Source organism: Prionailurus bengalensis, chromosome E2, assembly GCF_016509475.1.
Source record: "Prionailurus bengalensis isolate Pbe53 chromosome E2, Fcat_Pben_1.1_paternal_pri, whole genome shotgun sequence".
In the NCBI taxonomy this organism is placed as follows: Eukaryota; Metazoa; Chordata; class Mammalia; order Carnivora; family Felidae; genus Prionailurus; species Prionailurus bengalensis.
Window position 1 is genome coordinate 12,178,904 of NC_057352.1, and position 14,806 is coordinate 12,193,709.

The following is a 14,806-nucleotide window of genomic DNA, read 5'->3' on the forward strand; positions in this document are numbered from 1 at the left end:
GGAACCCCAAGGCACTGGGGATTCAGCGGGAGGCGGCCACGGGCGGGGCTCAGCACGAGTCATAGCAGGCGCCCAAGCCCGGCAGCTGTGGTGACGTTCGTTCGTGGCCGACGGGCAGGGGACGTGCCAAAGAGGGAGGACTCACGGGAGCGTCTGAACCAGCAGAAATAAATCAGCAACAGGGCCACTAAGAACACGGTCACCACGATCGCCACGATGATGGTGATGGACAGGGCTGGTTGTGGCTCTTCCTCGTGAGGTTCTGCTGGAAGAGAAGCAGGAGCCAGGGTTGGGTTCCCAGATTTCAGGGGTCTTCACCTGTCTCCCCGCCACCCCCCCCCCCCACGTTACTCGGTACCCTTTAGGAAGCCACCACTGCCCCTCCCTTGGTCTATACCGTTCAGCAGGACTTGACCCCACCCTGTGGTTCTTAGGCCGAGACTTTGACCCGGGCCAGGCCGATCAGAGCATTCCGTTCTCCATGGCTGTGGTGACTGATTCTCGGGGCAGGGGAGGGGGCTGGGACCCTGGCTGTGCCAATGACCGGCAGCCCTGGGACTTGGGCTGGAGCCTTCGAAAGTGGCGTATTCTCTCCCCTGGGGCTACTGAACTAGGGGAGACGCGAGGCTATAGCTGCTGGGGGACCTCTCGCCTCTCTGAGCGCACACTCAGCCAGCAGAGACGAGAGAGACGTAAAGGAAAGTTCTGGGGTTACACAGCTGGAGTGTGTGGGTCCGACCATACCTGAAGGTGCGTTTTTCAATCAAGTCCCGTTTTTCTTGCTTAGACTATTCGGGGTTGGGCTTCTATGAACTGCAATTGACAGAGCCCTGCCTAATTTGCTTGGGAAGGCCCTTCCCAGCCCCTGGGGACAAGCCTCACGCCACCGCCCCAGCCTGGGTCTGCAGAGTGGTATAGCCAGGAGGCTGGATGATGATTGTTGCAATGGTACAGATGGTGAGTTACCAGGGTAAAGAGGACTCCACTGGTCCTTTCGGGAGGGGGATGAGGGGTAGAATGGGAATCAGAGAGCGGTCTTGTGACTGAAGACTCCCTAGCCAGGGGACCGCTTCCACACTTCTCCCTCAGAAGGGATCCTGCTGTCACCTCCTCCTTCCGTCCCTCTGTTCTCTCCACTCGGGGCAGGGTGGGGGGGGGGCTCCTCACCTCTGATCAGGACGGTCATTTCTGCCTGGCCAGTCCCTAGGGCGTTGGTGACGTGGCAGATGAAAGTCGTGTTGATTGACTCGTCCACGGTACGGATCAGGAGGTGCGAGCCCTGGGCCTCAGCGGAGGGTGGCAGGGGGCCCCTGGTCCTGGGGAGACACGGACGGGTGAGGAAGCGGGAGGTGTGAGCCCTGACTGTATGAAGCTCACGCCCCCGTTTCTGAGCGAAGCCGACAGAAGCCCCGAAAGTTCCCCGACTCTCCCTCTCGTGCCCACACCCAGCCTATCAGCAGGTGCCGACCGCCCCACCTTCAAAACCTCTCCAGACTCTGACCACTCCGCCGCCCTCCCTGGCCACCCCCGCCGGGGCTGACCCCCTGCTCTGGGCTGCTGTGGCCGCCTTCTCACAGGGCTCCCCGCCTCCGCTGCAGTGGCCGGAGACGTCTCGTTAGAACCACCCTCCACTGTTCACAGCCCTCCTGTGGCTGCTGCGTCACTCGGCGTAAACCCCAAGTGCTTACCCGGCCACAGACCCCATGAGCTGGCTGCAATACCACTGACCCCACTGTCTGTTCCTCTCCCCTTGGCTCTGCATCCACAGTGGCCTCCTTATCTTCAAAGGCTCCAGTTATGCCGCCACCTCGGGGGCTTTGCATATGCTGTTCCCTCTGCCAGGAATGCCGTTCCCTCTGCCGGGAGTGCTCATCCCCTGGATGCCAGCACGGCTCATCGTCCCCTTCCTTCAGGCCTCTGCTCCGATGTCACCTCAGTGACACCTTCGCTGGCCACCCTGTTTCAACTGTAGCGCCTCCCTCCCCTGCCTTCCCTCTTTCACAGCATTTATCCTCATCGGACACACCGCGCTTTACAGTGTTATTCTGTTTATCCTTTCCCTCCCCACTAGAATGGAAGTGCCAGGAGGGGAGGGGATTAGGCCTGGCACACCGTAAACAGTCAAAAAGCTTTGGTTTAATGGATGGAGAAGGCGCCAGCATGGAGTTTTGGGCATTCTGCAGAGCCGGGACGGAAACCCGGCCATGGGGCTCCTGAGCCTGAGCCACGGCTTGTGGTTTGAGGCAGGACAGTAAGGGCGTCTGCCAACACCGTTGGAAAAGCCTTGGCCGAGCCTCCTTTGACTGGCGGTAGGGACTCGACTGTGGCTCTGCACAGACACGGACAGGCGGGGACGGTCCCACCGCAGCATCTGCGTGGTGCAAACGGGAAGTGAGCCCACGTTCAGGTCTGGTTAAATCAGTGATGGCATGCATCTAGGACGGAACCCCAGCAGCACTGCAAAGGGGGACCGTGGATGCTTTGAAATGCAGGAAAGGTAAAAGATTGGCGGGTGGAGGGAGGGGTGGACCGATGGACAGAAACGTGACCGAGCAGGTCCAGCAGAATGTCAGCGGGAGAATCCACGCGGTGGGTTTTGGAGCGTTCGCTGGAAGATTCTTAACATCTTTTGTGTACGTCTAAAACTTCCCCTAAGGAAACGCTGGGGGGAGTGGGGATGTGGATCTATGGGCTGGGACCCAGAAAGGCGTTCATGCAATAAGGGGAAAGTTTCAAAACTGTACCCATAGCACAATTTTTGTTTAGAAGTGTAGAAGGGTGGGTTGGAAGTGTTAGAAGCGGGAAGGATGTATAACAAAGGGTAACGGTGGATATTTCTGGAGGTGGCTGTGTCCACTTGACTACGGGTGCTATTTCTTCTTGCTCATAACTGGATCGTCTCAAGTTTCCATGGTGGTCGTAAGTCATTTTGTAACAAGCACGAAAGCCCAATACAAATTATGAAAGGCAATCGGTCCCTCTGCCTTTTTCTTTCCTCACTCTTAACCCTGACCTTGGCATGAACTTGAAGAAATCTGATTGCTCTGTAATGGGGACAGCACCTGCTCCGTCAGAACTGACTTGAGCAGATTATATGAGGTGACCCATGACAGGGTGGGGGTGGGGAGGTGGCACAGCCCAGAGGTTAAGAGGGTCGGTTTGGAGGTACTTCTGTCCCCTTGTGGCTGTGGGTCCCCTCGCAAAGGACTGCGCCTATGGGGCCCAACTTAACTTTTTTCTTTAATTTTTAAAAAAATGTTTATTATTTTTGAGAGAGAGACAGAGTGCGAGCGGGGTAGGGGCAGAGAGAGAGGGGGACACAGAGTCCGAAGCAGGCTCCAGGCTCTGAGCTGTCAGCACCGACCCTGACGTGGGGCTCGAACTCACGACCCGTGAGATCGTGACCTGAGTGGAAGTCGCAGGCTTCACAGACTGAGGTGCCCCGGGCCCTGCTTATCTTTAACCCTGGTAATAGTGCTTCCTAGGCCCAGAGTGTGGGTGTCACACGGGGTCCATGACCGCCGGTGCACAGCAGACAACAGAAAAGAGCAGGTGTAACGGTGAACCTGAACTAAACTCCCTCATATGCTGTGCACACCAGACAGAAAATTTTACTGGGGCCTAAAGTCAACTTTTCTCTTTTTACTTTCTTGCGCTTCCCTCCTCCCTCAGACTCAGGAGTTCTGCCCCCAGCCCCTCCTCCCTCAGACCCAGGGGTCCAGCCCCCAGCCCCTCCTCCCTCAGACCCAGGAGTCCTGCCCCCAGCCCCCTCCTCCCTCAGACCCACGGGTTCAGACCCCAGCCCCTCCACCCTCAGACCCAGGAACCCAGCCCCCAGCCCCTCCTCCCTCAGGCCCAGGAGTCCTGCCCCCAGCCCGTCCTCCCTCAGACCCAGGAGTCCTGCCCCCAGCCCCTCTTCCCTCAGACCCAGGAGTCCAGCCCCCAGCCCCCTCCTCCCTCACACATAGGAATCCAGACCCCAGCCCCCTCCTCCCTCAGACCCATGGGCCCAGCCCCCAGCCCCCTCCTCCCTCAGACCCAGGGGTCCAGACCCCAGCCCCCTCCTCCCTCAGACCCAGGAGTCCTGCCCCCAGCCCCTCCTCCCTCAGACCCAGGAACCCAGCCCCCAGCCCCCTCCTCCCTCAGGCCCAGGAGTCCTGACCCCCAGCCCCTCCTCCCTCAGACCCAGGAGTCCAGCCCCCAGCCCCCTCCTCCCTCAGACATAGGAGTCCAGACCCCAGCCCCTCCTCCCTCAGACCCAGGAGTCCAGCCCCCAGCCCCCTCCTCCCTCAGACCCAGGAGTCCAGCCCCCAGCCCCCTCCTCCCTCAGACATAGGAGTCCAGACCCCAGCCCCCTCCTCCCTCAGACCCAGGAGTCCAGACCCCCAGCCCCTCCTCCCTCAGACCCAGGAGTCCAGCCCCCAGCCCCCTCCTCCCTCAGACATAGGAGTCCAGACCCCAGCCCCCTCCTCCCTCAGACCCAGGAGTCCAGACCCCCAGCCCCTCCTCCCTCAGACCCAGGAGTCCTGCCCCCAGCCCCTCCTCCCTCAGACCCAGGAGTCCAGCCCCCAGCCCCCTCCTCCCTCAGACATAGGAATCCAGACCCCAGCCCTCTCCTCCCTCAGACCCATGGGCCCAGCCCCCAGTCCCCTCCTCCCTCAGACCCAGGGGTCCAGACCCCAGCCCCCTCCTCCCTCAGACCCAGGAGTCCTGCCCCCAGCCCCTCCTCCCTCAGACCCAGGGGTCCAGACCCCAGCCCCCTCCTCCCTCAGGCCCAGGAGTCCTGCCCCCAGCCCCTCCTCCCTCAGACCCAGGAGTCCAGACCCCCAGCCCCTCCTCCCTCAGACCCAGGAGTCCAGCCCCCAGCCCCCTCCTCCCTCAGACATAGGAGTCCAGACCCCAGCCCCCTCCTCCCTCAGACCCAGGAGTCCAGCCCCCAGCCCCCTCCTCCCTCAGACCCAGGAGTCCAGCCCCCAGCCCCCTCCTCCCTCAGACATAGGAGTCCAGACCCCAGCCCCCTCCTCCCTCAGACCCAGGAGTCCAGACCCCCAGCCCCTCCTCCCTCAGACCCAGGAGTCCTGCCCCCAGCCCCTCCTCCCTCAGACCCAGGAGTCCAGCCCCCAGCCCCCTCCTCCCTCAGACATAGGAATCCAGACCCCAGCCCTCTCCTCCCTCAGACCCATGGGCCCAGCCCCCAGTCTCCTCCTCCCTCAGACCCAGGGGTCCAGACCCCAGCCCCCTCCTCCCTCAGACCCAGGAATCTAGCCCCCAGCCCCCTCCTCCCTCAGGCCCAGGAGTCCTGCCCCCAGCCCCTCCTCCCTCAGACCCAGGAGTCCAGACCCCCAGCCCCTCCTCCCTCAGACCCAGGAGTCCAGCCCCCAGCCCCTCCTCCCTCAGACATAGGAGTCCAGACCCCAGCCCCCTCCTCCCTCAGACCCATGGGCCCAGCCCCCAGCCCCCTCCTCCCTCAGACCCAGGGGTCCAGACCCCAGCCCCCTCCTCCCTCAGACCCAGGAGTCCTGCCCCCGGCCCCCTCCTCCCTCAGACCCACGGGCCCAGACCCACCCAGGACTCACGTGCTCCAGTCGTAGCCTGTGGGCTCTGGTTTGCTGCGGACATCACAGTTCAGGGTGGCCTCGCTGCGGCCGAGGTACCAGTTGTCATCATAGCCGGAAATGGAGACCTCAGGGGGGTCTGAGGGAAACAGACACACGGGCTCAGAGACGGGGACTCTTCAGAGCAGCCTAGGGACATGTGGGATCGTGTCATAATGAGGAAAGGCCTCAGTGGGTTTCAGGCACAGCTCAAGATAGAGAGGCCTGTCAGGAATCTGGGGCAATGGATTCCCTCAGAATAAAAGGCCAGAAGTCCTCGGCAGCATGGGAGCCAGCGGGTGCTAAGAAGGCTTTTCGGGACCTGCTGCTCTCTACTCGTTTTCCTGGACAAGCCGGGTCCTTGTGTGCCTCGGGTGTCCTGTGAGAAAAGGCCTCTTGGACACTCATAACACACAGGAGCATATTCAAGGCTCTGACAAGTCCTGCTGGAAAGAATCCTGGATGACCCTGCTTCAGCTGCTGTTTTTCCATCCTAAATGTGATGGACCAGGAAGACGTTTCAAAGTCCCCAGGGGGAAGGCCAGCGAGACAGTGTTTTTTTTGTTTTTAAAAAAAAAATTTTTTTTTTCAACGGTTATTTATTTTTGGGACAGAGAGAGACAGAGCATGAACGGGGGAGGGGCAGAGAGAGAGGGAGACACAGAATCGGAAACAGGCTCCAGGCTCCGAGCCATCAGCCCAGAGCCTGACGCGGGGCTCGAACTCCCGAATCGCGAGATCGTGACCTGGCTGAAGTCGGACGCTTAACCGACTGCGCCACCCAGGCGCCCCGAGACAGTGTTTTTTTGTGTGGGGCGGAGCCCGTGTCGATCCCCTCCTCCCTCGGACCCACTGGCCATGTTGAGGGTGCCCCGTGTAGACAGTGCCCGAGGGAATCAGTGTGGCAACTTCTTGGAGGGAGTATTCAGTATAGACAGTGAAGGGAGGACACAGCCCCTTGGATGAGCCAGTGTAGACACCATCCGGGGCCAGTGTGAGAGAGTACCCAGGAAAATCAGCATAGAAAATGTAAGGTCAAAATGTCAATGCAGACAGACGTCACAGGAGCCAGGCTAGACAACCCGGGAAACAGTGACAGCTTCCCAGAGCTGGCGGCCAAGTGACAGGTGTAGACAATGGGGGCAGTCGGGTCCGCAGCCCGCATGTCCGGCAGAGATGATGGCGAAACAGGGTAGAAAGCGGACAAGGGGGTTGGCGTAGACAACGTGGGAAACCCTGTAGCAATAGGCAAGGTCAGTGTAGACAGTCGGCTCGGGAAGCGGGTGGAGGCGGCGTGTGTAGACTGTGCTCAAGGGAGCCGGGAGAGACAGAGGCCTTCATGTGGCGGTCCTGCCTTTGCTCACATTTGGGTACACTCACAAGGCACGGCGAGAGTCACAGACAGCAGGACGGCCTCCTTGAAGCTCTCATGTTCCACTTTGCAGGTGACGTTCCGGCCATCTGCCTGGCTGGAGGGTGTCAAGGTTAAGAGGCTGATGACGTCGAACGTGCCAGGCAGGTGTCCTGGCACCAGGCTGTCATTGGCCTTCCCGTCTGGGTATGACCAGGAGATCCGGGCGGGCGGCCGGCCCCCACGGGAGACGCAGCGGGCCACGGGCACAGGCTCCAGGCTGAGCGGGCCGGGCGGGACCTCCTCCGTCTCAGCCGTGTTCTCCGGCTGGGCTGTGGAGGGAAGCAAAAGGGACCAGTCAGTCCTCGCCCGCGGTTGTTCAACAGACATCTCAGCAGCAGACGGGGGAAGCTAGCTGAGGGCCAGGTTCAAATCCCAACTCTGTCCCCGAGCCACTGGGTGGCTTTGGGCACGTCTGTGCCTCAGTTTCCTTGCCTGTCAACGGGAGATAATGATAGGCTCACAGGCAATGAGATTATGCAGGGAAGGCTCCTAAAATGGTAGTGGGCACATAATGACTGCTTGATAAATAATATAATTGGGACGTGAATACCTTGCCTGGCAATATGACGGGCAGTGTTGGGGACCCAGGCATGACTGGGACAGCCCCAGCCCTGCCTTCATGGGCTATACAGTCCAGGGGGAAGACAGAATTCCCCACGTAGTGGCAACCCAGAGTGGGCCAGGCTGGGTTGGGGGAGCCCAGAAGGAGTGCCCAGTCTGGGATAGCAGTGAAGGAGGGTTTCATGGAGGAGAGGAGGGCTGGTAGCGTCCTGGAGGTCGAGAAGGGAAGTGATGGGCTCAAGGTTATACAGTTGTAATGGACAGAGCTAGACTTTCACACAGTTCTGACTCCAAACCCATCTTGACCATCTCTCTCTCTCTCTCCTTTATTTATTTATTTATAATTTTTTAGACATTTATTTATTTATTTAAAAAAAATTTTTTTAACGTTTATTTATTTTTTTTGAGACAGAGAGAGACAGAGCATGAACAGGGGAGGGTCAGAGAGAGAGAGAGGGAGGCACAGAATCCGAAGCAGGCTCCAGGCTCCGAGCCGTCAGCACAGAGCCCGATGCGGGGCTTGAACCCACGAACCGTGAGATCGTGACCTGAGCCGAAGCCGGACTCTTAACCGACTGAGCCACCCAGACGCCCCTTGACCATCTCTTTATCATCATTCTGGTGATTCCCAAACCTGGGGTTTCACTTGGTTCCTTCCTCATTATTGCCTGTTGCCGTAATGTTATTATGGACTGGAGATTTCTCTTGAATTTGACTCACTGGTTGGGTTTTTTTTTTTTTTTTTTTTTGGTAAAATACTGAGAATTTTATGTAAAATACATAAAATTTCCAAAACAACCGTTACCCGGTCTGCTAGGTATCTGCAACGAGTAAATTATTAACGGGAATATTACTTTAAATTAAAACTAGTTTCTATCTCTGCCGGCAGGGAGTTCCGGAGGGACCCGTTGCAGGCACAAAAGACCGGGCTTCCGGTTGTTTCTGATTCACATAAAGAATCACACACAGTACATGCTGCAGAATGGGGTCCACGGCCTGAAGGATACTGAAGTTAGGAGGTGGATTAATTTTTTCTTGATCTGTTGCTCGGTATTGTGAGCCCTACCAACATGGTCCCTGCGATCATCTCCTATCAGGACGGCCTCCTCGGGTTCACGGCCAGCACCTCCCAGAGGCTTCCAAAAAGGACATTTTCTCAGGTTTTCCCACGACAGTGGCTTTGGTGTCTGCGGTCCATTTGAAAGCAGTCACGGCCGGTCTGGGGCGCAGGGACAGACCATCCTTCCTCTTGGAATACTTGGCTTTGGGATTGCTATCAGGGGCATACCCCATCCAGGAGGAACCGGAGGGCTCAATTCAGAATTTGATAATGAAAATATTCTGATGCCAAGCCTATGACCACAGCATTAAGATCACTTTTTTGGTGGGCGCCTGGGTGGCTCGGTCAGTTAAGCATCTGACTTCCATTCACTGTTGGTGAGTTCGAGCCCCGCATCAGGCTCGACAGCTCAGAGCCTGGGACCTGCTTCGGATTCTGTGTCTTCCTCTCTCTCTGTCCCTCCCCTGCTCACGCTCTGTGTCTCTCTCTCTCAAAAGTAAACAGGGGTGTCTGGTTGGCTCAGTCGGTTAGGTGTCCAACTCTTGGTTTCTGCTCTGCTCATGGTCTCACGGTTGGTGGGTTTGAGCCCGGCATCGGGCTCTGTGCTGACAGCGTGGAGCCTTCTTGAGATCCTCACTCTCCCTCTCTCTCTCTGCCTCTCCCCCACTCGTGTGCTCTCTCTCTTTCAAAATAAATAAACTTAAAAAAAAAATCACTCGTTTGTATTCCTTTGAGATCAGGTAGCCCCCCATCATCCCCTCCCGGCTCCTCGGCTCACCCAGCACGCGGAGCCAGGTGCGCGCGCTCTTGCTGCCGTCGGGGAACATGGCGAACCGGCAGGTGTAATTGGCCTCGTCCTCGGCGCGCAACCCTCGCAGGGCCAGCGACGCGTCCCGCAGCTCCTCGCCCGGCCTGGCGGCCACAAACTCCAGCCGCCCGGGCTCGGGGAAGCTGGAGCCCTGTGTGGGGTGGAAGACCGCCACGTTGAGGTCGTCCCCCGCCGCCGTCCGCCGCGTCCACGTGGCCTGCGTCACCTGCACTTTGTGCTCCACGGGCGGCAGTTTGCACCGCAGCTCCACCGTGTCGCCCAGGAAGCCGCGCACCTGCGCGGGCGCCTGCACATCGACCGTCCCGGTCCCTGCGGGGAAAGGCGGGGGGGGGGGGGGGGGGGTCGGGTCAGACCCGGCGCCTGTGGTCTGGACGCTCCATGCGAGGGGCATCCGGGAGGCCGCTCGCTCTGGGTCTCCAACCCGTCCGGGCCACTTCCCTGGGCTGTTATTACCGTATTTCCCCGATCTCAGCATCATCGATGTGTTTAATTGTAGTTAAAAACTGAAATCTGCCATTGAAACCATTTCAAAGGGCACGAGGCCGTGCATTAACTATCACCGATAACTAGTTCCAGAAGGTTTCTGTCAGCTCTGTGTCGTCAGTCCCGCGGTGACACTGTCACTTACAGCATGAGTCACTGAAGGGTGGGAAAAGGGGCAGAAACTCTTGAGTCTTAGAATCCATGAAATACGGTATTATCATTACTTTTATTGGGCATGGACCCCCCATCGGGAGAAGGTTTGTAGGGGATCCTGGCACAAGAAGGCTGGCGATTATAATCCAAGGATTTTGGATCCCTTCCAGTCTGTGCTGTGAGGCTTCAGGCAGGTTACTTAAACCCTCTGATTCTTTTTCCTAATTTGTAGCGTGGGGCTAATAACAGTTAACACTCACTGGTTGCTTACACACACCAGGGGCTGTTCCGAGTGCTTCATGTATCTCTCAGCATTGAGTCCCTAAACAGCTCCTTGAGGCCAACACGGCTGTCAGCCCCACTTTATAGATGGGGAAACCAAGGCAGAGTCGTTTGCTCCAGGTCATGGAGAGGGTAAATGGCTGAAGTGCGCTTTGAACCCTGGGGTCTGACCTCTAACCCACAAGGCTCTGTATTAAAGTCTTTCAGCCTAGGGGCGCCTGGGAGGCTCAGTCGGTTGGGGTTGACGGTTGAGCGTGAGACTTTGGCTCAGGTCATGATCTCGTGCGTTCACGGCTTCAAGCCCTGCATCCAGCTTGCTGCTGTCAGTGTGGGGTCCCTGCTTCAGATCCTCTGTCCCTCTGTCTCTCTGCGTTCCACCCCGCCCCCCGAGCTCTCTCTCTCTCTGCTCTCTCAAAAATAAATACTTAAAAAAAAAAAAACTAAACTAAAAATCTTTGGGCCTGGGGCCCCATCACACAGTAGGCCCTCAATATAGGTACTGACTCTTATTTTGTTTTATTATTTTTTAATATGAAATTTACTGTCAAATTGGTTTCTTACTGATTTTAATAAATAAAATCCTACGCATTCTTTTTTTTTCCTATGCACTCTTATTATTAATACAGATAATGGAGAAGGTGGGAAAGAGTTAAGTTCTTTGAACCCCAGCACTGCTACTCATTAGCTGTGGGTCTACGTGTGGGTGGTTTCACTGCTCTGAGCCTCAGTTTTCTCATCTGTGAAACGGGCGTGATTATAGCAGCGCAGGGTTGCCGGGCAGATGAGGTGATGAAATCTATGTAAAGGGATCAGCACCTGCCAATGACTCTATCAAGGTGAACAGTACTGTGTTGTGAGGAAGAGGAAGCTGGGAGGTAGCACGCAGAGGCGCTGGGAGCTGGGAGCGTGGAGGAGGGCACAGCTGGAACACAGGGCGCGAATGTGGGGTCCAATGAGCAAGTGAGTCTCCCGCTCTGGTGCTTTCCTCCACCAGAGGGCAGGTCTCCTCCACACTGAGTGGAGTGTACTAACCACACGCAGGTGCCTACTCTGTGCCAGGACCTGCCTACTCTGTGCCAGGCATTGAGCCGCTTCCTTACAGGTGGCCTCCTGCAACCCCGTCCTAATGCCCCACGAGATGTGCGTGATTAGTATTTTCATCCCCACTGGACAGAGAGGGCAAGGGCGTTCCTGAGGGTCAAGCCACTGGCCTAGCCCCGGGGCTGGTCTACCCTGCGTCTAGGCTCCCAGGCACCAGTCTCTCCTGCTGCCCTGGTGGAGGGGGGGCCTGTCCAATTTTGGTTCACTCATTGGGTCTGTTACTTGGCTTTTTTTTTTTTTAATTTTTTAAATGTTTATTTGTGTGTGTGAGAGAGAGATGGAGAGCACGAGTGGGGGAGGGTCAGAGAGAGAGGGAGACACAGAATCGGAAGCAGGCTCCAGGCTCCGAGCTGTCAGCACAGAGCCCGAGGTGGGGCTCGAACTCACGGGCCGTGAGATCATGACCTGAGCCGAAGTTGGACGCTTAACTGACTGAGCCACTCAGGCGCCCCATGGGTCTGCTGCTTCTTGCTGGTGCCTGGGGCAAGTTACTTCCTCTCTCTGTGCCTCAGTCTCCTCATCTGTAACTGGAGGTCACAGTAGGACCCATATTGGGGATCTCCTTAAGCGGTGTAGGTTGGTAGCTCTCCATGAACTCCTCAAGCCTCGGGAGAAGTGCCCTGTGTTCTGGGAATCACCTTTTGGGAAATGCCGAGATGAGGGGCTGTGGCTTCCCCAGTATCGTGATTCAACAATTCCCACACTTCCCAAGTCTGTATTCGGTATTAATATTGTTCACACGAATTATGCTGATTGTTCTTACCAAGGGCAACACTGGTCAGCAACCTCCCAAGACACAGTCTTACGAGATAGGTAAGAATCCCTCCCCACCCTCAACACGTTTTATGGAAACAGAGAGCTTAGGAAACGCTCCTGAGCTCAGGGCCGTCTGACTTCGAGGCTGTATCCCCAGGGCTTGGAACACTGCCTGACACACAGTAAGCGCTCCATAAACGCGTGTGGGGAATGAATGCATGCATGCTTTCATACTGGACACGAGCCTGGAAGGGCCGGCCGCAGGGTAGGCCAGCCCCCGGCTCTGCCACTTGCTGGCTAGCCTAGGCAAGTGACTTGACCCTCAGGAATCCACTTGTCCTCTCTGTCCAGCGGGGATGAAAATACTAATGCCCTTAGAGCCATACAATAGGGGTCAGAAGCGATTCGGGGGAGTTATGTGCCACCGCCTTCCTGTTCCCCATCAAGATTCTCTGTCCCGATCGATCGGCGGGCCGCAGGAGTCAGGGAAGCACATCCGGCCACGGTGAATGGCTGGACATGGAGGAGTCATCCTCCGCTGAGATTCTCCCATTGACTGATGGCCCTACGGTGGTGTATCGGTGTATCGAAGTTTGGCCTGAGCCCTTCCCGGGGACCCAAGTTCCTCCAGAGTCGGGGCGGCGGGGGGACCCGGGAGGCCGAGCACCCCGCTGGTGCGGAGGGGGAGGGGGGAGGGTGGGGGAATAAGCAGTGGCCGCCAGGTCGAACGCGGTTACTCACCTGCTCTCGTGGGCGCCCAGAGCAGGCACAGCAGCGACAGCAGCAGCGGCGGCCACACCATCCTGGGTTCCTCCGGGTCGCCGCTGGGGCCGAGCCTCCTCCCGGGTTTGCTGGGCCACCGCCCGGGCTTGGAACTGCTACCCAGGAATCCCCGGGACTGCACCGGCGCTCGCGCGGAGCCTGGGTGTGGAGTGGAAGTTCCACACGGGTGTGCAGCCCCGGCTGGGAGGGGCGGGGCTGCCCTGCGCGTCGGTGCTCCTCTGCGCCTGCGCGCGGGGACTGCCGGAGGACTGGGTGCGGGTGAGAGGAGTGGCATCTCCCCGGGCTGCGGGCAGAGATTCAGCGGTTGCTTTGTTCTCTTTCAAGCCAATGTAATTAACACACGGCGTGGTGTTAATTTCGGGAGTCCAGTATAGTGATTCAACAATTCTCTACACTTCTCCGCGCTCATCATCATAACAAGCTTACTTTTTAATCCCCTTTACCTACCCCCTCCACCTCCACCCCCCCCTCCCCCCACCTCCCTACCTCCCCTCTGGCAGCTGCCAGTTCCTTCTCTGTAAGAGTCTTTTTTTTGGTACGTCTGTCCTCCCTGTGTCCTGATTCTTAAATTCCACCTAAGTGAAGTTGATGTTTGTCTGTCTCTGACTGACTCATTTCATTTAAAAATTTTTTTTAAATGTTTATTTATTTTTAAAATTTTTAATGTTTATTTATTTTTGAGAGAAAGGGAGCGACGGAGCACCAGGGTGGGAGGGACAGAGAGAGAGAGAGAGAGAGAGGGAGACGCAGAATATGAAACAGGCTCCAGGCTCTGAGCTTTCAGCACAGAGCCTGATGCAGGGCTCAAACCCACAAACCACAAGATCACAACCTGAGCTGGGGTTGGACGTTTAACTGAGCCACCCAGGCGCCCCTGATTTATTTCATTTTTTAAAGGTTGAGGTTGCTGTGTGCCAGAGCTGAGATTCCAACCTGAAATTGGCACAGATGCCAAATTCTTAACCAACGTTCCCCCCCTCCCCCCACCCATCCCTTCCCAAACCCTCTGGACTTTGGAGCCAGACAAGGCCTGGGCTCATATTGGGGCCTCAGTTTCCTCATCTGAAAAATGGACATAACAGTACTCCCCTCACAGGAGGGTTTGTAAGGTTTAAACAAGCAACTATTTATTTAGCCCGATTCCTGGTATTATAGTTTGTACTCAATAAACAGCAGCTATAACAACTATTATCGTTGTTTTATGCTTGTCATGAAATAATAATGTTGGTGAGAATGATGATTCACCCATTCTTCATTCAACCTAGATTCATTTTATAATTTTTAAAAGTTTATTTATTTTGAGAGAGAGAGAGAGAGAGTGCATGTCTGTGTGTGTGCGTGAGCAGGGGAAGGGTAGAGAGAGGGAGGGAGAGAATTCCAAGCAGGCTGTGTACCAGCCGCACAGAGAGCCAGACCCGGGCTCGATCTCATGGACTATGAGATTGTGACCTGAGCTGAAATCAAGAGTCGGATGCTTAATTGACTGAGCCACCCAGATGCCCCCCCCCCACCGCAACATGTATTTATTTATTAAAAAAAATTTTTTTTTAACGTTTATTTTATTTTTGAGACAGAGAGAGACAGAGCATGAATGGGGGAGGGGCAGAGAGAGAGGGAGACACAGAATCGGAAGCAGGCTCCAAGCTCCGAGCCATCAGCCCAGAGCCTGACGCGGGGCTCGAACTCACGGACCGCGAGATCGTGACCTGAACTGAAGTCGGACACTCAACCGATTGAGCCACCCAGGCGCCCCAACATGTATTTATTGAATCAGGCAATATTCCTGGCAT

General features: G+C 56.8%; 1 protein-coding gene across 2 annotated transcripts in view; it reads right to left on the reverse strand.

The window, feature by feature from the left end:
* PVR (PVR cell adhesion molecule) overlaps positions 1-13,236 on the reverse strand; it is a 19,663-nt gene extending 6,427 nt beyond the window's left edge. Inside the window, exons 1-6 of one of the 2 annotated variants that reach the window (XM_043598659.1) lie at positions 12,975-13,236; positions 9,408-9,767; positions 6,975-7,277; positions 5,577-5,694; positions 1,168-1,316; positions 146-262 (exon numbers count right to left, since the gene is read on the reverse strand). In XM_043598659.1, the coding sequence (XP_043454594.1) occupies positions 146-262; positions 1,168-1,316; positions 5,577-5,694; positions 6,975-7,277; positions 9,408-9,767; positions 12,975-13,035 (1,108 nt within the window). In that variant the 5' untranslated portion in view covers positions 13,036-13,236. Of the gene's footprint in view, positions 1-145; positions 266-1,167; positions 1,317-5,576; positions 5,695-6,974; positions 7,278-9,407; positions 9,768-12,974 lie in introns of both variants that reach the window. The other variant, XM_043598658.1, reaches the window with a different exon arrangement.
* Positions 13,237-14,806: the final 1,570 nt, after the last annotated feature.